This window comes from Gorilla gorilla, chromosome 15 (genome assembly GCF_029281585.2).
Source record: "Gorilla gorilla gorilla isolate KB3781 chromosome 15, NHGRI_mGorGor1-v2.1_pri, whole genome shotgun sequence".
Classification (NCBI taxonomy): domain Eukaryota; kingdom Metazoa; phylum Chordata; class Mammalia; order Primates; family Hominidae; genus Gorilla; species Gorilla gorilla.
In genome coordinates this window covers 109,585,240-109,610,658 of record NC_073239.2, presented here as the reverse complement: position 1 = coordinate 109,610,658, position 25,419 = coordinate 109,585,240, and the positions used below count along the sequence as shown (strand labels likewise).

The following is a 25,419-nucleotide window of genomic DNA, read 5'->3' as shown; positions in this document are numbered from 1 at the left end:
GTTTGCTGAGTGTGGATGGCGATCCCTGGAAGAGGAATGTTCTTGCTTTCTCATGACTCTCAGGACAGAGAGGACCCAGGGAGCAGCCTCCTCGGGAGGCCTGAGAAACAGTCCAAGTTTAGGAAGAAGGAACTGAGAAAGTGCCCTCGGCTGGGTGGAGCAAGACCCTGACCCCTTCCCCTTTCCTAGTCCTCCCTCTCCATGACCGCCCCCTGCTGCTTGTTCGACAGACAAATTCACATCACATTTATTCTTGGACCCACCCAGAAGCATTCATGGCTCCTGGCAAGGTTCCCTCTCCCCACCTCCCCACGAATCATACATCTCCCTCCCACCTGCGAAACAGAAACCTCTTCCTCACCCAGACACTACGAGACCTGAAATGTCACCATTCAGCCTTCTTCCTTTTTTTGACTTAAACAGTGCCCTTTCCTAAGGCCTTCTTTTAAAACGTAAAGACCCCTCGAAGTATCATCTCATCACTACTGCCTTTGAGGGAGATGTTCACAGGGCTCAGAGCATCCTGACAGCAACAGACACTTTGCGTGGCAGATGGAGGGCGCTCTATAAAGGAACAGTGGCAGGAAGGAGGGTGGAAGGTGGGTCTGAAAGATACCTCCCCAGTGTGGCTCTTGGCTGGCCCTGAAGATTGCCCATTTGGCAACGCAAAGCCCAAGGCTGGAACTGTGGGTGGAGAATTCTGACCAGAATAGAATCTTCCTGCAGGCCCTTGGCTGGTCTTCTAGCCAGACTCTGCAAGTGCGCTGGAGAAACGAAGCTTCGGTGAGCAGTTCTGCATGGTGGGAATGGCCGCGCCTGGTCCCCAGCCCACCTTCTCACTTCCTCTAACCAAAGGGAGTCCAAGGCTCAGGCAAAGGTCTCCAGACTCAGCTGGGGGTTACCAGGTCTGGATGTGGACCGCAGAATAACCCATGCCAGTGCTGCTACCTTTGTGTTTTGGGTGAGATTAATAATCCATCCAAGCACATGCCAAGCAATGTATAGCTCTTGCAAAAAGTGTGTTTCTACTTGACATGTTTACAAAGGATTTAGGGACCATCAGGAAATACACCTGATAAAACAGTAACATCTAAATAAAAATTTGAAAACCATCAGTACCAATATAAATTACTAGAGGGATGATACTATAGGAAACATAAAAATGCAAATAAGCAAGAACCTACACAACTACTCTTTTACAGCAGCAAATTTGGCTTTGAGTTTCCTGCTGGCCAAAGCAAAAAGGAAAACAATCAGTTACATTCTCACTGTCCATGAAGAAAAAATATACCTATTTCTTGGGGGAATCAAATTATTTTTCTAACTCTTAGCTCTAAAAGGAAATTTTCACATATGGCTTCATTTGGGGACATAGAGAGACATGCCTGGCAAGTTCCTATCACACACACGGATGTTTGACTCATGATGGTCCTACCATTGTGTCAGGTGCAGCTCATGGCAAGCACTTCCAGGGGAGGGAGGAGGCAACTTTCTTTTCCCTTTTTTTTTTTTTTTTTTTGAGACAGAGTTTTGCTCTTGTTGCCAAGGCTGGAGTGCAGTGGTGCCATCTCGGCTCACTGCAACCTCCGCCTCACGGGTTCAAGTGATTCTCCTGCCTCAGCCTCCTGAGTAGCTGGGATTACAGGCGTGCGCTGCCATACCCAGCTAATTTTTGTATTTTTAGAGAGACGGGGTTTCACCATGTTGGCCAGGCTGGTCTTGAACTCCTGACCTCAAGTGATCCACCCGTCTCAGCCTCCTAAAGTGCTGGGATTACAGGTGTGAGCCACAGCGCCCGGCCTTTGAGACAGGGTTTCACTCTGTCGCCCAGGCTGGAGTATGGTGGTTTAATCTCAGCTCACTTGCAACCTTGACTTCCTGGGCTCAAGCAATCTTTCCACCTCAGCCTCCTGAGTAGCTGGGACTACAGGCACATACCACCACACTCAGCTAATTTTTGTATGTATATATTATTTGGTAGAGATGGGGTTTCGCCATGTTGCCCAGGTTGTCAAATTTCATAGTGAGCTCTGCACATTCACATCTGTCCTTGTAACAATGAGGCTGCTTCCTGCCTGAATAAAAGACTTCAGAGAGCTAAAGTGACCCTCCTGGGCAACTGCATGCTACACTGCTGAGAGGCACGGTGTGAAGGCCGAGTCTCCAACCCCAGACCTGGGTTCAAATCCCAGCTCTACTACTCACCAGCTGTGGACCGTAGCAAGCTCCTTCCCTCCTCTCACCTCGGCAGGGAGGTTGGAGAACGAGGTGCCCGAGGATGTTTGAGGATTAATTGAAACGGCACAGGTGGTCAGAGCCATAGCAAAGCCTGAGGCAAAAGGAAAACTGCGTGCCCCATATGTGTTTATCAAAATAGCCTCTCACATTTTGAACGAGGTGGAAAAAGTTAACGAACGCGCTACACTCAAGAAACAACGACTGTATCTAAAATCTGGTTGCCAATCTGTTTGCTTTCTACTGTCAGCCGTCACAAAAGTATGTGGGCCTGGAAACTGCAGGCTGATTGGAAATGACTGCTCCTGTTGCACAGTAGCGCAGGATCATAAAACAGACAACAGCCTGACTTCACTGAAGATGTGGCGGCCGGACGCGGTGGCTCATGTCTGTAATCCCAGCACTCTGGGAGGCCGACGCATGCGGATCACCTGAGGTCAGGAGTTCGAGATCAACCTGGCCAATGTGGGGAAACCCCATCTCTGCTAAAAATACAAAAATTAGCCAGGCGTGGTGGCATAAGCCTGTAATCCCAGCTACTCGGGAGGCTTAGGCACGAGAATCACTTGAACCTGGGAGGCAGAGGTTGCAGTGAGCCAAGATTGTGCCACTGCACTCCAGCCTGGGCGACAAAGTGAAACTCTGTCTCAAAAAAAAAGTGGATATTTTGTTCATCATGGCTTTTCTTTGCATTAATTTTTATTTTTTTAAAAATACTGCATTAAAATAGTACTTATCTTGTCACATGAGCCCAAAGTTCCACTCTTAGTTATATATACACCTGAGAGAAACAACAATATATTTCCACACAGAGACCTGCACACAAATGTTCATGGCAGTATTGGTCATAATAGCTAAGAAGTGGAGATGGCTCCACTTGTCCATCACTTGTGGATACACAGGCAAAATGTGGTGCATGCACACCAGGGAAAAGTCTTTGGGAATAAAAAGGAACAAGCTACTCATACATGCTGTGATATTGATATTTGTTCATTTTTTTGAGACCGGGTTATGAGACTGGCTATTTTTTTTTTCTTTTTGTATTTTTGGTAGAGACAGGGTTTTGCCATGTTGCCCAGGCTGGTCTCGAAGTCCTGGGCTCAATGATCCACCTGCCTTAGCCTCCCAAAGCGCTGGATTAAAGACGTGAGCCACCACGCCTGGCCGCTGTGATACTGATAGACCGTGATGATATTATGCTAAGTGAAAGAAGCCAGCCATGGAAGACCACATATTGTACGTATGATAGGACATAGGATTCCATCTATATGCAACGTCCAGAATAAGCAAACCCACAGACAGAAAGCAGATGAGTGGTTGCCTGGAGCTGGGCAGAAAAGAGAATGGGGAGTGATTGCTAATGGGTACCGAGTTTCTTTTTGGGGTGATAAAAATGATTTGTAATTGGAGTAGTTTTAGTTGTATGACCTTGCAAATATACTGAAAACCACTGGATCATTTAAAAAATTATGTGTATACACACACACACACACACACACACACACACACACACACACACACACACACATATATATATAATTTATCTTTGTGGTTGAGTTTCTTGGGCATCCCCCTGCATTTTGCCCCTAAGGCAAGTGTCTCCCCTCCCTGCCAGGGCTTGTGATTTCAGGGTCACATTCAGCCGACCAGGAGGTCTTGTGTTCCTTGCCTGCGCAGTCTGTTCTAGCCTGGTGTGAGTAACAGAGACTAGTGGTTGCTTTCCTTCCTCCTGCATTGTCCAGTCTCTATTTTCTTTTTCTTTTTTGTAGACAGAGTCTTGCTCTTGTCGCCCAGGCTGGAGTGCAGTGGCGCGATCTCGGCTCACCGCAACCTTCACCTCCCAGGTTCAGGCGATTCTCCTGTCTCAGCCTCCTGAGTAGCTGGGATTATAGGTGCTCGCCACCATGCCTGGCTAATTTTTGTATTTTTTTTTTTAGTAGAGATGGGATTTTGCCACATCGGACAGGCTGGTCTCAAATCCTGACCTCAAGTGATCCGCTCGTCTCAGCCTCCCAAAGTGCTGGATTTACAAGCGTAAGCCACCGCACGCCCGGCCCCAGTCTCTATTTTCAAAGTAACAGCACTCCTGACTTTTAGCCAGGATAGGGCCACCCCAAATAAAGACTCCATTTCCCATCTTCCCTCATAGCCTGGGCGGCCTTGTCTCTAAGTCCTGGCTCCTGCAGTATAACACTGGCACCATGGAGGCCTCCAGTCACTTTTGTCCAGTGAATGTGGATTCTGCTCATGGCCCATCCTTGTTTAATTTTTTAGACAATGCGGCCCCTTGTGACCTGCCTTTCTGGCCACACTCAGTTTCTACATCTGCAAAATGGGCCAGCAACACTGGTGCTGATGACATCCTGGGATGCAGAGGACACCCCACATATCCACAGGGCCACGGGTGAGAAACCCTGCTTGAGGGAGTAATGACTTTCAGCCAAAGGATGGCCCAGATGGGGCCCTAGGTCTGAGGACTTCAGGGCCGGCCATGTGGGTATGAGGGGGCAGGAAGGGAGGGTGCCCAGGACTGCGGCTTTGTATCCCCTGGCTATGGAAGGTCCTTCACCTGCTCTTCTCCCCATGTTTTCCTTGAGGAATCTTGACCGACAATCCCATGTTCCTACTAATTTGACTCATCCTTCAAGATCTGCCTCCTCCAACTCCAAGAAGCCCTCCTGGGCTGCCCCAGGGTTACTGGTGCTTACTCTACTTTCCATCTTCCAACTTGAGATGACATTCTGCCTCCATCACCCTCCCACATAACATCCCACTGGGCTGCACCACGGCCCATTCCCTGAACTCTGAGTGCACGCTCCCCTCTCCAGGCCTTTGCACACACAGTTCCCCGCCTCCTGGGACCCCCTCCCTACCTTCCCGTTATCAACTTCTTGTGCTCTCCCACATCCTCCAGCACAGCTGGACAGTTCCTGCTCCGGCTCCCATATGCCTTGACTGATTCAGAGCCTGCCCCCTTCTTCACACTGTGAGTGTGCTGAGGGCAGGGATGGAGGCTGTGTGAGCCAGAGTGAGTCACTAACCCTCTCTGAGCCTCTCTCGCATCACTGCCTTTCCAGCCCCCAGCACAGGCTTGGGACGTAGGCTGCTGATGATGGACTGAACTATGTCCCGTGTGTGTTCTTACTGGGTGCCACTCTGTCCTGCCAGGGGTAGGGTCATGGTCATAGACACTGGGATGTCCTGTGGGCCTCAGACAGTGACGTGCTGGGGAATGCTTAACAACTGGCTCTCTGAAGGAAAAAAATCAACCTTGATTTGTAGCATCTGCCAATTTCCATGATCTAAATATTTCCACAATTTCCAACGTCAAGCTACCAACAAGAACACAGAGCTGGGAAGAGACAGATGCACACAGTCAGCTCCCATGAGCTGGTGCGAGCTGACTCCAGCACACCATTGGCTTTAGTTTATCACGCCTAACCACACTGTGAGGAAATTGAGGCTCAGAGATGGGAGAAATTTGCTCAAAGCCCTGCAGCTGGTCAATAGCAGAGCTGGGACTAGAATCTGGGTCTCTGGCTGTTGACGTTGGTGAAAAAGTATCCACACAGGCAATGATAGCTCCTCATGGACCAACACAAGCTTCAAGCATTGTTTAAACGCACTGGGTCCCAGCCCAACATTTTGGCAGTTAGGGCTGCCCTCTCCTTCCTGAGCAGCCTGGAACCCCAGGCTCAGGGCTAAGCCCTGAGCACATCGGGGCCTCAGGAAGTGCCACTGGGATGTTAGCTGCAAAATACTTCTCCTGTGAGCTGAACATCTGTCTTGGGTGGACCAGAGATCACGTCCATTTGGCTGTGTATCCAAATGCCCTGCTGGCGGCAGCCTCCACTTCCTGGTGATTTCTGCTTTCTTTTTTGCCAAGTCACATCTGTTTGCCATCTGTAGGTAGCTGATCACATTTCAAAAAGCTGGCTGGGGTTTTATGCATATTTCATCCACTGGGAGATTTTGGAGAAGGAAAGCTCTCTTTAAGATCAAAATGAGCTGAAGAGGTGCTCAGCTGGGTCACCCAGACAGTAAAGATTAGAAAGGCCCTAATTCCAGCCTGGGCAACATAGTAAGACTTTGTCTCTACTTAAAAAAAAAAAATCAGCTGGGTCTGGTGGCATGCATCTGTAGTCCCCGCTACTCTGGAGGCTGAGGTAGGAGGACTGCTTGAGCTCGGGAGGTTGAGGCTGCAGTGAGCTATGATTGTGCCACTGCACTCCAGCCTGAGTGACAGGGTGAGGAAGCATTGTCTAAAAGAGGGGCTAGCAAATTTTTTTCTGTAAAAGGCCAGAAAGTAAATATTTTTAGTTTCAGGGGCCACAGGGTCTCTGTCCTAACTATTCAACTCAGCCCTTAGAACATAAGCAGCCCTAGATGCTGAGTATGGGTATGGGTTGTGTTCCAATAAAACTATCTGCAAAATCAGGTGGTAGGCCAGAGTTGGCTGGGAGGGCCACAGTTTGCAGACCCTGATGGAGAGGAAAGGACTGAGCATCTTATCAAGACTACTCCCCATCTCACCCCCACCCAGGGCCCCCATTTGTTGACTGGGCTCTTACTGAAAGCCAGTGGCTGATGCTGCAACACTGGGGCAGCAGGAGGCTCATGACTGTGCCCTGCCCTGGCCCTCGCTTTCCACCATGATTCCCACTTAGAGCCACTTTTTTCCTCCCAGAAGTCTTCCTTGAAGACCTCCTCAGCTAAGGCCAATGCCCTTGTAATGGCTCTCCCCAGTCCTGGCATTGCAGAACGGGAAAGTCAATATCACACGTTAACTCAGAGAGGCCTTCCCTGACCACCCAGTCCCAGGACAGCAAACTCCTCCAACACTCCTCAGACCCCCTACCCTGCTTTATCCACCCCAGTTGCACGTTTCACCTTGGAGGATATATTTTGCATTTCTGTTTACTTGTTATTGCCTATCTCCCCTCCTCGAATGAAAGTTTTACTCGGGCAGGTACCTTATCTTGTTCACCGTTTATATCTGACATCTCAGTGGTACCTGGTCTATAGTAGGTGTTTAATAAAAATATTTGCTAAAAGCATGAATGAATATCAGTTATCACACTGCAAGATGCTTGCTTATTTAATGCTTGTTTTTAGCTTGAATTGTGAACATCCTAAAAACATGGGCTGGGTCTTCTGGGCTTTGCTCTTAACATCTGCATTGTCAAAAAAAGTTTGTTGAACTGTTGAATGAATGAATTTATTTGATAAAAACGTATGACAGCAGGAAGTAGAGGCCATTTAGAACAGTAGACTTCAAATCTGTGTTTGCAATGGAAACCTTTAGTAATGGGTACCTTATGCACAGTTCAGCTTCTCTGGTTGACTCAGGGTGGGGCAGCAGAGCTGGCCTGCTCATCTCCTTTCAACTATGCCCCTCCACTGTTCCCATGGTGGCCCCCAGCTATGTCTGTGGCCCCTAGAGAGTTTCCTGGAAATAGTTTGAAAACTACTGATCTAGTCTGAACTTTCAGCTGCACAGATGAAAGAACTGAAGCCTCGGCAGAGAAATGCTTGGCTGGAGGTCACTTGTCAAGTCTGTGGCTGTCATGAGATTAGAACCCAGCCCCCTCTCTCCCACTGAGCTCCTTGAAGCTACCCTGTTTGGTTGCTTGCACTTTGCACAGATGCTGGTTAAGTCTCAGTTCTGCTCTGAGCTACACTGTGTCCCTGAGGGAAACACTCCAGCTCCCTGGGTTCCTCTTCAGAGAGCTCAGCCCACAAGCCAGTCAGCTACACAGGCTGTGGACTCTGAGGTCTGAAGCCATGAAGTCCCACTCTGGCTTGAAAAGGCATGAGGTTGGAGGCACTGCAAAACTCAGCCATGACTTGTGTCTGTCTTTTCTGAGGTCATCTCTGACCTCAGGATGCCCTGGGGAGGCAGGCTGGAGAGGCCAGAGGGCCCTGGGTTTCAGCAAAGGACCCGGGTTCAAGTCTCAGGTCAACCACTCACCTGCTCATCAGGTGTGACCCTAAGCGTGCTACTTAACTTCACTGAGCCTTAGTTTCCTCAGCTGTAAAATGGGGATAATCACAGTGTCCACATCCCCTGGAGTGGTTGTGAGGATGACATGACAAGACAGATGGAAGGTGATTAGCATGGACTAGTAAATGCTAGACACAATTATTATGAAAGACAGGAGGGGATTTTGTCCTATAAGCCTCAGAACATGATATCTTAGGGGGCCTGCACTCCATTTGTGTTGTGGGGTAAAAAAGCGAGGTTGTGAGTTACAACCTTTTGGAGAAGGAAAGCTCTCTTTCAGATGCCCCCCCCATTCCTGTCACCTGTATGTCAATCCCTAGGGAGACCTAGGAAGTCTTCCTATGCATGGATCCCTGAATGACCATATGGAGCACGGCCCTCCACCTCCAAACCTCCTCTATGCAATTGGACTTACATGAGTGAGAAGTACACTTCTATTGAGTTAGAGATGAGAGGGCTTATCCAGCATCAAATAGCAGCAAATGTTTATAGCAGCAAATGTTTCCTTAACCAATTATCTATTTACCTATCTGTAGTTATTTCAAAAAGACTAGAAAGAAATTCACCAACATACTATTGATCAATTTGCAACAATAAACATGAGTGACTTTGATCATCAAAAATCAGTTTAATTTTTTTTTTTTTTTGAGACGGAGTCTTGCTCTGTCACCCAGGCTGGAGTGCAATGGTGTGATCTTGGCTCACTGCAACCTCCGCCTCCTGGGTTCAAGCGATTCTCCTGCCTCAGCCTCCTGAGTAGCTGGGATTACAGGTGTGCGCCACCATGCCCAGATAATTTTTGTATTTTTAGTAGAGACGGAGTTTCACCATGTTGGTCAGGCTGGTCTTGAACTCCTGACCTCATGATCTGCCCACCTTGGCCTCCCAAAATGCTGGGATTACAGGCGTGAGCCACCGTGCCTAGCCCAGTTTAATTTTTTTAAACACAGATTTAAAAAAATCAACAGCCTGACCTCCCTCCCTGTCCTCTCTACCCCGTCAATGTCACAAGGCCCATTATTCCATACCCCTGGGGTCCCCATCAAGAGCCCTCCTCCCATCCAATTCCTCTGTGGCTGCCCCTGCCTGAACCAGCTGTGGACTCTTGACTCTGTGGTCTCTGCCAGGGAAGTGGATGGCAGGGGACCTGGGAATCTATCACCACCCGGTTGGCCCCCACGTCCCACCACCTGGTCATTAGTGTGCTCCATCCCCCTGGGGTTAGGAGCCAGGCCCTGTTTCCAGAAGCTCACGTGGGTGGTATCAGGGTGTTTACATAGACTACTCAAGGAGCTGAAAAGGCAGCCTCTGGCCATCAGTACCCTCTGGGATGCCTCCTGCTCAGCATTCACATTAGAAGGTTCCCAAACTGCACCCCTACCGTCTTTCTCCCCCTCCCATCTTGAAGAGGTTTCTTGGGCTTGAGTCTGTTTCTCCCCAGCAGAGGACCAGCTCCGAATGACTAGTCTTAGATATCAAGGAGGTGGGAATGACTTCTTTGTCAAAGTAATAGAAGAGATGAATCTAGAAGTTCTGGCTGCTCTCACCAAGCCTCATGAAGTCCATGAAGAATCCGGTCTGCTCCTGATTCCAGGATGGAGGGCCAGTTTATCCAAAGCCATTTGCTTCCGTGAACTCCCCACTTTGCCTAACCCAGGACCCTAAACTTGTGACAGGTGAAGACACACTTGACCAGGATTCTGAAGCTTGGGGTCCATTCCCAGGCCGGCCACTGGCACGGTGACAGAAGCACAGGCTTTAGAGTGAGCTGATACTAGGTTTAATCCTGGCCCTATCTTTCTGGAGAAGATAGCATGGCCAGTTAACCCAGATCTTGTGTCTCCATGTTTACCCCTTTCCTCACTGTTCCAACAGGTCTTGCTAGCGGCCCGCCCTATTTTATTCCCCTTTCAAGCAGGCCATGAAGGTACCACATCAAGCTACTGTTGCCTGCATCATAGCAATGAGGCAGGCGGGTGAGGCATCTTCCCTGGAGGTGAGGGGGCTGGGAAGACTAGAGGCAGGGCTAGGCAGGATGGAAGTCAGAAGTGGTGGACAGGGAGGGCTGTTTTCTGTTTAAAGCAGTCAGTGGTGGAGGAAGTAGGTCAGTGGTGGAGGTAGGTGGGACTCGGGCTGGAGTCTGCCTCTCTGTGGGGTCACTCACAGCTCCCAGGGCTCAACAAAGAGCTGCTGGGCTGCATACCACACCTCGGGTAGCAAGGCCATAGACTACACAGCTGCCCGGATCACCTGCCAGGGGAAGGTATGATTGAATGCCTGGGACCTCGTTCTAAAATTGCTGAACGTCAAAGTCAGAATTGAAGTCAGTTGGGATCTGGCTAAGACTGCATAACCTCAATCTAATCATCAGGAAACATCTGACAAACACAAAATGAGGAACTTTCATTAAGAAAAGGTGGGGGTGGGGGAAAAAAACAGTATCCTTCAGAAACATCAATATCATTAAAGACAAAGAGTCCAGGCGCGGTGGCTCACGCTTGTAATCCCAGCACTTTGAGAGGCCGAGGCGGGTGGATCATGAGGTCAGGAGATCAAGACCAGCCTGGCTAACATGGTGAAACCCCCATCTCTACTAAAAATACGAAAAAAAATTAGCCGGGCATGGTGGTGGGCACCTGTAGTCCCAGCTACTCAGGAGGCTGAGGCAAGAGAATAATGTGACCCCGGGAGGAGGAGCTTGCAGTGAGCCGAGATTGCGCCACTGCACTCCAGCCTGGGCGACAGAGCGAGACTCTGTCTCAAAAAAAAAAAAAAAAAGAGACAAAGTCTGTGGAAATACAGTCACGCAATGCATAATGAACTTTTGGTCAACGATGGACCACATATATGACGGTGGTTCCATGAGATCATAATGCCAGACTTTTACTGCACCTTTTCTACATTTAGATATGTTCAGATACACAAATAGTTGCCACTGAGCTACAACTGCCTACAGTTTTCAGTATAGTCACATGCTGTACAGGGTAGTAGCCTGGGGGCAATGGACCATACCATATAGCTCAGGTGTATAGTAGGCTGTGCCATCTAGGTTTGTGTGAGTACACTCTAAAATGTTTGCACAACAATGAAATTGCCTAATGACGCACTCCTCAGATTCTATTTCCATCATTCAGCAACAGATATGAGATATTCCAAATTAAAGGAGGTTAAAAACATATGACAAGCACACGGAATATCTAACCCTTCATCAGATCCTGAACATGAGGGGGAAATTCTAAAAAGGACCTTATTAGGTCAAGTGACCACCTGAAAGTTTAGACAACAATGCTGTATTAACATAAATGTATGCAACGGACAACTCCACCGTGGCTATGTAAGAGTTATGTAATGTTACATACATACATGCCACAAAATACCTAGGAAAGCGTTTGGGGTACAGGACACAGGTGTATGTAAGTTACCCTTAACACTATTCAGACAAAACATTATGTATGCAGAGAGAGAAAGAAAATGATGAATGGCCGGGCGCGGTGGCTCACTGCTGTAATCCCAGCACTTTGGGAGGCCGAGGCAGGTGGAACACGAGGTCAAGAGATCGAGACCATCCTGGGTAACACGGTGAAACCCCGTTTCTACTAAAAATACAAAAAACAAAAAATAGCTGGGCGTGGTGGCAGCCACCTGTAGTCCCAGCTACTTGGGAGGCTGAGGCAGGAGAATGGTGTGAACCCTGGAGGCGGAGTTTGCAGTGAGCCGAGATCACGCCACTGCACTCCAGCCTGGGCGACAGAGTGAGACTCCATCTCAAAAAAAAAAGAAAGAAAGAAAATGATGAAGCGGAGGGGTCGAATGTTAGCAATTCACAAAGGGTCTGCAGGTGTCCTGTTTCTATGTCCTGTTTCTATTCTTAGAGTTTTTGAAGTTTGAAATTATTTCCAAATGAAACGTTAAAAAAAATAGAACTCTTTATTTGAAACAAAATCCCATGCAGAACCCCATGTGTAAAACAGGTACAAGCAGGGTTGTCTGGGGTGGAGCTGGCTTGGGGCCCAGCTTGTCTTTTGACCCTTTGGTGGCCCCTGGGGTGCCTTGGGGAATCCATCTTGAAAACCACTGAGTTCAGCTTCTATGTTGTTGGGAACGTGGCTGGGAGGCAGCTGTTCCTGTATCCTAACATCTAGACGCTCATTCATAAACTTTGACCCTCACAATAGCCCAGAGAGAGGTGTTCCTAGCCCCATTTAAAGAGTGGGAAAACTGAGGCTCAGGAAGTAACTCCTTGAGCACTTAGGCTGTCCCATGTGCTGTCCCAGCCCCTGCATCGCAACATGACAAGTGTATCACCCTCATTTTGTACACAAACAAAGGTCCAGGGAGATTAATGTCCAAGGCTATAGCACCGAAGCTGGGATTCAAAACCAGGACCGTGGATGAACCCCAAATCCTCTGCTCTTTGGATTTGGGGTTGACAAATCCCAAACCCATTTGAGCAGAACCTAATTCCACCCAGGTGAAGATGCTGAGGCTCTGACTGGAGCAGCCCTGGCCTGCCCGGTTCAGAGATGAAATTGGGAGTCATGGTGCTCCCAGTCCAGTGCTCAACCAGTGGTGGGAGGGAAACATTCTTTCTGTTCCTTGATAAGAAACCCACTGGTTTCTGGGGGAGACCCTGGCCTGACCTTCATGTCTCAGAGTCTCCCCGACTGGGTCTGGCTTCTGGATCTGCAGAGATTCCGGCCTCCCTCCCTCTTGCCTGCTGAGGATAGAAAGCAGCAAGCACCTGGTTCTGTTCCATTCAACCACATGTGGCACCAGCCATGCCCTTTCCAGCAGCTGCCTTTCTTGCTCCTCCTCCCTACTCAAAATGAGCCATTCCTTCCTCGAATCCCTGCTCTCTGGTAAGTTTTTAGGAAGCGAATTCATTGTTAGCAAAAATCACGGTGTTTGACTTTCACCACAAGGACGATAACTATGTGAGATGATGCTAGCTTTAGTCATTCCACAATGTAGAGATACTTGAAAGCATCATGTTGTACACAATAAATACATACAATTTTATCTGTCAATTTACAAAAGTCAGGCTGGGTGTGGTGGTTCACACCTGTAATCTCAGCACTTTGGGAGGCCAAGGTGGGCAAATTGCTTGAGCTCAGGAGTTCGAGACCAGCCTGGGCAACATGGTGAAACCCCGTCTTTACAAAAAATACAAAAATTAGCTGGGTGTGGTGGCACATACCTGTAGTCCCAGCTACTCAGGAGGCTGAGGTGGGAGAATTGCCTGAGCCTGGGGGGTGGTGCCACTGTACTTAAGCCTGAGTGACAGAAAGAGACCATGTGTTAAAAAAAAAAAAAATCATGGTGTTTGAATGTTGCTGCTCAGTCATGGGGTTTTAAAAAGAATTCCAGGAAGCTAGGGGTTTCTGGATAATCTGTGACTCATTGAGAATGGAATTGCCCCTTCCAGCGCAAAGCTGTCTCCCTCATCATGTCTCAGGGTCTATAAAACCCTTGGCTCTGACTTTACCACCAAGCCCAGCAAACCCAGGGGAAACGATTTCCCTAATTAGAAATTCAGCATTGAAACCAATCAATAGCTATTGTGACTAAGTGCCAACTGCTGGGCCACATGCAAACTTCAGACTCCTCGAAGCTTCAAGGCAGGCCTGCAAGGTGGTTGTGGCTGTGCCTATTGAACACAAGAGGAAACTGAGGCTGAGCACCCAAGTCATCTGAACACAGCCACAAGCCGAGAAGCGGCAGAGCCGGCCAGGAAGCCTGGACCTTGCTTTTCCATGATCCCCCGCAGGGTCCCAGGGCCAGCCTGCCTGCTCTCCCCGAGGCTGTTCCCAGCAAAGGGTCCCCCGGGGCTCTGTCTCCTTTCTGCCTTGATCCAGTCTGACTGCTGCTTCCCTGCATGCCGTGTAGGACACCTCTGAGCTTGCCTCCCTCCCCGACCCCTGCTGCTGCAGAGACAGCCAGGACTGGCTCTCTCTGAGAAGGCTTGAGAAGGCCCCGCTCATTCTCGGACACCTTTTGCCAGGCCATGAGGGGGTCTTAACCCTCCGCCTCATGTCGCCTGGCAGGGCATACTCGACTCTTTCCCTGGGTCCCAGCCCTCTGGGGCTGACCAGGTCAAACTCGCCAAGAGCTCTGGGCTCTGCAGGCTGCCCACTGTCCCCCACGTACTTCTTTGGGGATTTTTCCTGGAGGTTACTCAGTTGCAGAGTTTACATCCTGGGCTTGTTCTCTGGGTTCTAGGCTGCACAAGACACCCAACCTCCGAGCCTAATGTCCACTCTGTGAAAACAAAACCTTCACTACATCCTGCTTCTACTACAACCCTCTCTCTTCCCATCATATCTCCAACATCAGGATAAAGTGTTAATATGGAGTTCGCCTTGGCGTGGTGTCTGCTTTTGGGGAGCACAATTCTATTTTGTGTGTGTGTGTGTGTGTGTGAGACAGAGTCTCACTCTGTCACCCAGGCTGGAATGCTGTGGCATGATCTTGGCTCACTGAAACCTCTGCCTCCCAGGTTCAAGTGATTCTCCTGCTCCAGCCTCCTGAGTAGCTGGGATCACAGGTGCCCGCCACCACACTCAGCTAATTTTTGTATTTTTAGTAGAGATGGGGTTTCACCATGTTGGCCAGGCTGGTCTCAAACTCCTGACCTCGTGATCTGCCCACCTCAGCCTCCCAAAGTGCTGGGATTGTAGGCATGAGCCACCGCACCTGGCCTGGGGAGCACAATTCTAACACATGGTCGCAGGACACAAATCAGTTTACCACAAAAATGTGACTCCAACCTGGAATTGTGACCTGTACCAGATCTGAGAGGAAAGGTTTCTTGGGTGAGGGGATCTGGCACCATACCCCAATCATACCCACAATTGCTTTCTGTTGGTCTATGGCCAAACTGGCCTGCCCTTCTCCAGGGGAGATGAAGAGAATCCCTCTTTTCACACAGCCACATTTGTTGAGCCTGCCAGGTGCTGTGCATGGAGGCCACCATTTTACATACATTGTTTCTAATACTCACAAGTGACTGAGTATGGCTTCTGAACCATTAGCGGTCTTAGGGTCTTTTACCCTCTCTGTAAAGCAGCTTCCTCAGGTGAGGAAATTGGGCTCTAAGGAGTTAAGTAAATCATTCAAGGTTAAATAGGTAGTAAGTGACAGACCAGGAATTCGAACCCACGTCTGTGAGTCTACAGAGGTGGCTATCCATCCACTCTCTGTTGCCGTGGCAGCCGTGTCCAGGTACACAGTCTGCTCACTGCACAAGGGCACCAGCTGAAGGGATGAATCCTGCCAGCATTCTCTTCATTGAGCTGTGCTCCATCGTGCAGTGATGCCTGTTCTTGTCTGCCTGGAGGACTGCAGTCAAATGATTACAAATAGTCCCACTGATTCCCCTCCCACATCCACACCCTTTACAATGTGCCTTTGTACTCTTTCCATCAAGAGGGGAAATGTTCCTCACTCCTTGAGTCTGGGATGGTCTCTTGTGCCTAAACAAGTCAATGAAAGGCGTCAGAGCGACATCATGCCAGTTCAGGGCCAGGCCTCAATGGGCCTTGCAGGCTTTGCTTCTTCTCTTGGGCCCCAGCTACTGCCACGGGCACATGCCTGTGCTAACCTGCTGGAGGATGAGAAACTCATGGCTCAGTCATCCCCATCCCAGACCAGCCAACGGCTCATCAACCACTCAGCATGTGAGCAAGGCCATCCTAGACCAGCCAACAGCCAACCAACCACTCAGCAAGTGGGCAAGGCCATCCCAGAGCAGCCAACAGCCAACCAACCACCCAGCATGTGGGCAAGGCCATCCCAGACCAGCCAACAGCTCATCAACCACTCAGCACGTGAGCAAGGCCATCCTAGACCAGCCAACAGCCAACCAACCACTCAGCAAGTGGGCAAGGACATCCCAGACCAGCCAACAGCCAGCCAACCACCCAGCATGTGGGCAAGGCCGTCCCAGACCAGCCAACAGCCAACCAACTACCTAGCATGTGGGCAAGGCCATCCCAGAGCAGCCAACAGCCAACCAACTACCCAGCATGTGAGCAAGGCCATCCCACAGCAGCCAACAGCCAACCACCTACCCAGCATGTGGGCAAGGCCATCCCAGAGCAGCCAACAGCCAACCACCCACCCAGCATGTGGGCAAGGCCGTCCCAGAGCAGCCAACAGCCAACCACCCACCCAGCATGTGAGCAAGGCCATCCCAGACTATCTGGCCTCCAACTGGCCCTCCTCTGACCACAGATCCATGAATAAGCCCACCCAAGCTCAGGCACGCCTGATCCAGATCAGATAGTTGTCCATGCCCCATGGACTTACATGTCAAATCAATGCTAATTGTTTAAGGCACCTGTTAGGGGTTGAATTTTGTCCCCTCAAAATTTGTATGTTGAAGTCTTAACCCTTAACCTTATTTGGAAATAGGGTTGTTGCAGCTGTAATTAGCTGAGATGAAGTCACACTGGAGTCGGGTGGGCCCCTAATCCAGTCTGACTGGCGTTCTTACAAAAAGAGGAAATTGGGACACAGACATGCACACAGGAAGCACACCATATGAAGATCAGAGTTCTGTGGCCACAAGCCAAGGAGCTACCAGAAGCTCGGAAGGAACAGAACCTTCCCTGGTGTCTTTAGAGGGAGCACAGCCATGCCCACACCTTGATCTTGAACCTTCCAGCCTCCAAAACTGTGAGACAATATGTTTCTGCTGGCTAAGCCACTCAGCTTGTGGTATTGTTTCAGCAGCCCTAGCAAACTAACACAGTGCTTTTCCTCATTCACACAAAGTTAAGGTGTGGGCTGGCTTCCTTGCTTGCCTCCAGGGCTACAGCTGATCATGGCTCTCCTCCCAGTCCCCAGGTAACTCCAAGAGGGCCCAGGAATTACACCCAACCCACACTCAGTTCCTCCCCAAGGGGGCTCTGAATCTGGAAAGTCTGGGGCCTTCCAAGGGCTCTGGAGTCCTTGTCAGGGTGGGGTCATGGACCCATACAAAGAGAGCTCCTCACCCAGACCCCTCCCGGCTGCCCACTGACCTGGGTTGCCGAGGGCCATGGAGTCGTAGATGAGTTTGCAGGTCTTGAGCAGGATGGAGATCTTCTTCTCAGGTGAGTAGGCCTTGTGCATGCTGGTGAACTTCTGCAGGATCTTCTCCATCATGGGCACCTCCGGCACACTGGTGGTCACACCTAGGTCAGTGGTGGTGGTGGCCAGGATCACTAACTGGTTCTCCTTGAGCTGCTGCAGTGAACCATCCTTGCTGTGGATCTCATGCAGGCATGAGTTGATGGCTTCCTTCAGGGGCTTCAGGACACATTTGTACAAGGCAGACTCTACAATTGCTTCTGCAGGTAAACAAGAGAGCGAGGGTGAGGAAACCAGATGCAGGGATCCTGCCACCTGGTTCTGTTGCCCAACAGCACAGCCATCCCCATCCCCTGGCCCCTGGAAGGACAGTCACAGCCCCAGCAGTTATATCCTGTGGTTCTGACACATGAGAGAGCACAGTTTATTCAAGAGAAAGCCACACTGGAAAGGCACTGGCACAGGAGCCCCTGGGAACTAATACTAACTGGTCATTGTATCCTGATGCTTTTCACAGGGCCTGGCAGAGAGCAAACTTTCACAGGGCTGCCTATGAGTACATAACTTCAGAGGGTGTTACTCACACTGGAGTTGTACAGTGTACAACCTGGGCAGCTGTATGCTGATGGCCTGAATGCCCAGTAAATGATTGGTGGAATTATTCTTGATATCTCCCTTCCAATTCCCACACCCACTTGACTCTAGTCTCAAAAATACAGTACATCCAGAACCTCACTTTTTTATCACTTCTGTGGCTACTACCTTGACCTGGGTTGGTCAGGCTACCACCATCATCTCTTGCCCAGGTTATGTCAGTCAGCTTTTGCCCTGGCCCTTATAGTCTCTTGTCAACACAGCAGCTGGTGTTGTCCTGTTATGACATCTTTGATCATAACATGCTTCTGTTTGGAAACCTCCAATGGCCCCCATCTCCCATGCAATCAAATCAAAGCCAAAGACTCCTCATGGCCTAAGAGGCCCTGCTGTGATCAGGCCCTGTGACCTCTCACTCATTGCTTTGCTTGCTCCCCATGCTCAGGCTGCTCTGCCAACTGCCAGGCCTGCTCCTGCCCCAGGGCCTTTGCTCCTGCGGTTCCCTTTGTGTGGCGCAGTCGCCTCGCAGTCGTCCACATAGCTGGTTCCTTCACTGTTCGAATGTCGTCCTATCTGAGAGGCATTCCCGATCAGCTCTTGGAGCAGGAGTTGGCGCTCTGATCTTGTAGCTGCTCTGAGGCATATGTGCTCTGATGCCCACTCTGAGGATGGACCAGCTTAGGCTCTCATGGAGTGGGTTGGGGGTTGAACAAGGACTTGAACTCATGTCTACTTGATACCAAGGGGATGTCCAGTTGCTTTGGGTGACTGTAGAAACATATTCTTAGGAAGTTGTTTTGGCCCTCCTCTGTCTCCAGAGGATGGGTCTTGGTTACGGGCTGAGTAAGGGGAGGTCCCAAGCCCTGTTCCTGTAAGGAGACACCTGTGCTGCCCTAGCCCTGAGAGAGGAGGGAGGGACTCATGCTCCCACGGGGCTGGGTCTCAACAGAGGCCTGGACAGCCCTTCCCTGCCACTCAGGCCTGGAGCTGGCCCATGGCCATCCTGGGTCCCTTGCTGCTGCCTCCCTCTTCCCCTTCAGCAGAACACAGGGCTGCCCTCACTTCCCTTACCCCGTTCCTGACCCTCCTTCCACGCCCATCTCCCGACCTCATTGGAGCCTCCGCAGGCAGAGATGGGCGCAGATGGGGGTTGACCTGGGAGCAGGGACTTGAACTTCCCCACTGTCCTGGGCTTCTGCACGACCTCGGCCACGTCTCTTCCCCTCCCAGGGCCTGTTTCCTGAACTGCAAAATGAGAGGGCTGCGCCCACGCCCTCCCGGCCCCTTCACATCTAAGAGCCGCAGGATCTCTTCCTGGCACCTCCTCTCTGGTCTCGGGCCCTCAGCAGCCTCACGTCAGGACTGTTTTGTATCCAATTGTTCCTTGTGACTTGTCTCCCTAATAAAACCAGAAGCATCCTAAGCATGGAGTTCTGTTGGCCTTTTTTTTTTTTCTTTTTTGTTTTTTGAGACAGAATCTTGTTCTGTTGCCCAGGCTGGAGTGCAGTAGTGTGATCTTGGCTCACTGCAACCTCCACTTCCCGGGTTTCAAGCAATTCTCCTACCTCAGCCTCCTGAGTAGCTGGGATTACAGGTGCCCACCACCACGCCTGGCTAATTTTTGTATTGTTTGTAGAGAGGGGGTTTCACCATGTTGGCCAGGCTGGTCTTGAACTCCTGATCTCAAGTGATCTGCCCTCCTCAGCCTCCCAAAGTGCTGGGATTACAGGTGTGAGCCACCACACCCCGCCCTGTCTGGCCCTTTCATGTGGTTTAATTTCCTTCACCATCTGACTGGCCACACACATGGGCAGAGCTTGCAAAGGAGAGGCAGAGGCAGAGACTCAGCTCATGGAAAGGGCTGGGCTGCCTGGGTCTGAAGCCCAGCTCTACTACCAGCTCTGTCCTCATGGCCAGGTCACCAAACCTCTCTGAGCTGTGGCTTCTTGGGCATGACAATAGCCAAGCCCATCTGGTCTGGTTTGTAGTCATGAGGCTGACACGTGCAGTGTCTGGAATGGCACCATTGCTGTGGATGCTGACCCTGTTCCTGAAGGCTGAAGGGCCCTTCTCTCCATCTCTGTAACTCCAGCCCTTCCCATCCTTGGTGGCTCAGCTCAGCTGCCACCTCTCACTGCCTGGAAACCTCTCTGCCCCACACATTCGTGCCCACGGCAGGCTCTGGTGACACTTTGCCATATCACCTGCCAGGACAAACTCCAAGTCTAGCACCTCTTGACATCTTGGTGCCCGAAGCAGACTTGGCCCTAACAGGACCCATGGTGTGTCTGCATCCTGCCAGCCAGCTGCCCCAAGGCTGAAGTCATTCCTGCTGTTTCCAGCAGAGGTCCAGCTTGTGCTCCACCTCCTTTGCTCTGCTGAAGGCCACCGGGTACCGGCCTTGCCCCGCCGCAGCCTCCTGAGCTGTCCCCCTGTCTTGTCCCCTCTCCTCTGCGCTCCACACACACCCTTCAGGGGCTCCATCACCTCTGGGCTAAATCCTCAGGCTGACTTTCACTGCCTGTGTGAATGGCCCGTGATCCTCCAGCCTCGTTCCCCACCTCTCGGCCTTTGTCCACGCTGTCATCCCTTTCCAGAACGAAAGTCCTTCCACTACCCTTTCCACGGCTTAGCATCCCTGACTCCTCCTTTGGGCCTCAGCTCTTACACTCCCCCAACTCTGGAAGGCAGGGCTGACCACAGTTTCCTCTGGGCCACTTGGAGTTTTCCATGTCCTTCCACGTCCTCCCATGCCCTTCTATGTCCTCCTGGTCTGCACGGTGCCTGTGGCTCAGTGCTCAGACCCGGATGATCTCATCCAGTCCCATGGCTCCTTTTGTGCTGACAGTTCCCAGACATCTCTCTTTAGCCCCAGAACTGCAGACTCAGCCCTCCATGGACCGCTCGACCTCCCCACCTGGTGTCTAATAAGCACCTCCAGTGTCATGTCCCAAACTGAAGTCCTCAGCTCCTCCCCAGTGCCTGCCCCAGGATGGACGCTGTGTCCTCCCAGGGACGGCAATGCTTGTCCACATCCTACCTCCCCTCTACCACTCCTGCATCCAGCCTCCAGCCAGTCCTGTGGCTCCAGCTTCACAACAGGCAGAGTCCAATCATGTCTCCCCATCTGTGCTGCCTCCGTCCTGGTTTCAGCCACCTTCACTGCTCACCTTGGCTCTGACAGTAGCCTCACACTGAGTCTGAGTCTCTCTGCTCCCACTAGGTGTGATGGCCAGAGTGATGTTGTTCACATGTGAGTGAGGTCACTCACCCTTGGATGTGAACCCTACACGACCCCATCTCACACACAGGAAAAGTCAGGTTGATAGAGAGGCTCACAAGGTCCTTGGGGTCCTGTCCCCAGCAGCCTCCTGACCTCACTTCCATCCACATGCACTCACTAATGTGTCTCCTTACACTATACTTTTCTCTCTCTCTCTCTGTCTCTCTGTCTCTCTCTTTCCTTCTTGAGACGGAGTCTCACTCTGTTGCCCAGGCTGGAGTGCAGTGGCACAATCTCAGCTCACTGCAATCTCCGCCTCCTGGATTCAAGCAATTCTTGTGCCTCAGCCACCTGAGTAACTGGGACTACAGGCACATGCCACCATGCCCAGTTAATTTTTCTTTTTTTTTTTTTTAACTTTTTTTTTTTGAGACAGAGTCTCGCTCTGTTGCCCAGGCTGGAGTGCAGTGGCACAATCTGGGCTCACTGCAACTTCTGCCTCCCTGGTTCAAGCAATTCTCCTGCCTCAGCCTCCCGAGTAGCTGGGATTACAGGTGCGCACCACCACACCTGGCTAATTCTTGTATTTTCAGTAGAGACGGGGTTTCATCATGTTGGCCAGGCTGGTCTCAAACTCCTGACCTTAGGTGATCCACCTGCCTCCCAACGTGCTGGGATTACAGGCATGAGCCACTGCACCCGACCCTACTCATCCTTCTTGCTGATTGCCTGTCACCTCTGATAGACCGTAAGCTCCCTGTAGGCAGAAACTTTTGAGTGCTTTGCTCACCTCTGTCTCTATATCTGAGCCAGCACCTGATGCGGAGTTGGGTGCCCAATAACTCTTTGTCGACTGTCTGCTTACAGGGCCCTGTGCAGACACACACACAGCACTGGCCTCAGATCTCAATCCCATCACCCCTCACCACACCTGAAACGCCATCATGAATCCTGTGGCCTGGCAAACCTATTCGTTTTCAGGAGTCTGCTAGCAAAATCCAGTAGCCCTGGGAAAGGAACACCCGAAGCTCCTTTTCTAAGAAACATTCGCTACGAAGCTACTGTGTTCAGAGGCTCACGTGTCCCTTACCGTACACAGCACTGACTCTTTCATTATTGGATGGGGAAAGAGAGGCTTAGGGACACCAGGGGACAGCTGGAGCAGTAACTATTTACCAACTAGCTCAGAAGCAGCTCAATGTTTAGCAACCACTTTTTGGCTACAGCAGTGCGAACTGACAGAATGTATTTTTTTCTTTTCTTTTCTTTTTTTTTTAGACAGAGGTTTGCTCTTGTTGCCCAGGCTGGAGTGCAACGGCACAATCTCGGCTCACTGCAACCTCTGCCTCCCAGGTTCAAGCAATTCTTCTGCCTCAGCCTCCCGAGTAGCTGGGATTATTGGTGTGCGCCACCACACCTGCTAATTTTTGTATTTTTAGTAGAGATGGGGTTTCACCATGTTGGCCAGGCTGGTCTCGAACTCTTGACCTCAAGTGATCCACCCACCTCAGCCTCCCAAAGTGCTGAGATTATGAGCCACCACGCCCAGCTATTTTTTTCTTTTTGAGACAGGGTTTCGCTCTGTCACCCAGACTGGAGTACAGTGGCAGGATGTTGGTTCTTTGCAGCCTTGGCCTTCAGGGCTCAAGCAATCCTCCTGCCTCAGCCTCCCAAATAGATGAGACTACAGGCGCGTGCCTCCATGCCTGGCTAATTTTTGTATTTTTTGTAGAGACGGGGTTTTGCCATGTTGCCCATGCTGGTCTCGAACTCCTGGGCTCAAGCGATCCTCCTGCCTTGGCCTCCCAGAGTGCTGGGATTATAGGCTTGAGCCAGTGCGCCTGGCCTGAATATTTTTAATATACGTAGGCGTGTGGTTGTTCACAACTACTTCTCACCGTGAACCACAATCGGAAAAAGCTTTGATAATTATTGGATTCGAGGCTGGTGAGCGGGGGGAAGGCTAGGGGCTACTTTAGAAGGGGTGGTCAGAGGAGTGAGCTGTTTTGGGCTGGTTCCCTGAAAGCAGAGCGTGAAAGAGGGATCTGGGTGCCTATGATTTCACTGCGGAGACTCTCAGAAGACAGAGAGTGAGAGCAGTGGGAAGCCGCAGAGCAAGCTTGAGCAAGGATGAAAACTCAGCCTCAGCCAGATCTCACCGGGCCCTGGAGCATAAACTGCACCACACAGTGGTCCTGCTTGAGGCCAAGGGGCCAGTCTTTGTCCCCCATGGCAGGGAGTAATTAGCAGTGGGCCCCTGATGGTGGAAGAGAGGGTGCAGATAATATAGATCCTATACAATCAAGGTCAATTCTCTAGGAAAAGGGGGGAGCCGGGCACCATTAGCAGCCTACCTTGCAGCAGCCGGAGAAAGTTCCTGGTGCCCAGGAAGGGATGGGGGGTGGGCACCAACAGCATCCACTGCATAGGCCTCTTTTGTCCTAAGGGGTTCCTGAGTCTGTGAGCCCCACCGCCCTCTCCTCCCTGCCACCTCCTCCTAGGGCACTGACCGAGCTCCTCCTCGGAGTGCAGGGCGGGGTCCACCAGGGCCTTGAGCTCGGTGCTCTGCAGCAGGTAGCTCTTGAGCTGGGTCATCATGGTGCGAATCTCCTGCAGCAACTCCGTGCTGGAGGTCTGGCGCGCCATCATCTCCAGGCTGTACACCTTGTAGTCCTGCACCAGGCTGCCAAAGTACGAGGCCTTGTCCTGCGCCAGCTCCACCACCTTCTTGTACAGCTTGCGGTTGTTGGAGAGGAAAGCGTGGAACATGCTGCTGAAACTGGCGAAGCTCAGCCGGTGCCGAGCCTTGCCCAGGATCATGGAGGGCTTCTTCTTCACGCTGGGGCTGCTGAACTGCTCCAGCTCCTCCTCCGTGCTGCTGGTGGAGTAGGAGTCCTGGTCGGTGGCCATGACAGACACCCCCAAGCTGTCTGAGAGGGAGGCCAGGGAGCCCTTGAACTCTGGAGAGCTCTGGGAATGGGCAGTGGCCTGGGCAGGAGGGTGCTGATTCCCAGCCTGAGAAGCAGGGCTTTGGCCCTCTCTGGGTGGACCCGGCGTGGGTGTCTCCAAGGCCAACGCCTGTGTGCAGAGCTCAGCGTTCTCTAAGGGAGCTGGGAGGGTCGAGGCCAGTTGTCGAGAGATCCGTTTTTTCCTGGGGGGTGGGACTGGGGGTTGTTTGGCCGTCCTGGGCAGCTCTGGCATGCTGTCAGGATCGCTGGCTTTCACCTCTGTGTCCTGGCCTTGCTCCGTGCTCTCCCAGGGCGTGTCCTCAGGGCCGTCTGAGGTCCCTTGGGGAGGCAGGCTGAGCTGGTCCCCCTCTGCCGCCATCCCCGGACTTTGGTCTTCTAAGGACACCCTCTCGGAAACGCGGCGTCTGGGAGGGGCAGTGGGAAGGTTCTTCTTCGCAGGCAGTGGCGGGGCGGGGGCCTGCTGCAAGGGACTGGAGGCTGCCCCTGGCTTCATCGCTTCCTCCCTGAGGGGGCCCAGGCCTGCAGTGGGGCATGGGAGTCTCTCGCAGGTCGTCATGGGCGGCTGGTTCGGATGGTCTGGGGGACCTGGGGCATGGGGTGTGACGTGGGGGGCAGGCACTGGGGGAGAGGTGGGCAAAGGACAGGCAGGGGCGGGGGCAAGAGCAGGGAGCAGAGGGGGCTGGGCTGGGCTGCAGGGCTGCAGGGGCAGCACTGGGGGAGGGGGTGGTGGGCGGCGTGGGGCCCACCTGGAGGTGGGTGAGGTAGCATCAGAGGTGGGCGGCAAAGGGCGTGCAGGGCAATTTCCAAGAGGTGGCTGGTCGGTGGGCAGGGCGCTGCTGCAGTCCTCGATGAAAATAGGATTCACAAACCACAGGCGGTCATTTCCTACCGACAGCTCGATTTCACAGGCACAGTTTGCGTCATGGGCTGTGGGCCTGAGGCTGGAGACTACGGGGAATCCGGGGGCCCGGTCTCTTGGGGGCTCTGCTGGCTTCCCTCTTTCTTGTGGAGGATTCAGCGAGGAGTCCCAGAAACCTGTGGAAGCAAGAGAGGGGCAGGGGGTCAGTCTGTGCCAGGGACTAGGTGTTGCTGTGCTGGGCGGGGTCTGTGGGCGGGGTCCATGGGTGAGAGGGCTGTTCAAGGCATTTGCTTCACTACTCCGAGGTTGTTTTCCCCTCTTGGACGCTTTCAAACCTCTCCCACCACTTCCTGCCTCAAGAGGGGAAGCCCCACTCAGTCCTCCCCTGCAGTGTAGGGTGGGGCCGGGGGTGATGTGATAAGCTCAGCTTCAGTTCTCTTCCTTGGTGTGAGAGCCCACATTG

The 25,419-nt window shown here is 51.7% G+C and overlaps 1 protein-coding gene across 2 annotated transcripts in view; it reads right to left on the bottom strand.

The window, feature by feature from the left end:
* Positions 1-25,419, bottom strand: part of RIN3 (Ras and Rab interactor 3) — a 176,330-nt gene that overhangs the window by 12,607 nt on the left and 138,304 nt on the right. For both annotated transcript variants that reach the window (XM_055361265.2, XM_063698133.1), the window contains 2 exons: positions 23,639-25,132; positions 17,263-17,571 (listed from right to left, as the gene is read on the bottom strand). In XM_055361265.2, the coding sequence (XP_055217240.2) occupies positions 17,263-17,571; positions 23,639-25,132 (1,803 nt within the window). The remainder of the gene's footprint in view (positions 1-17,262; positions 17,572-23,638; positions 25,133-25,419) is intronic.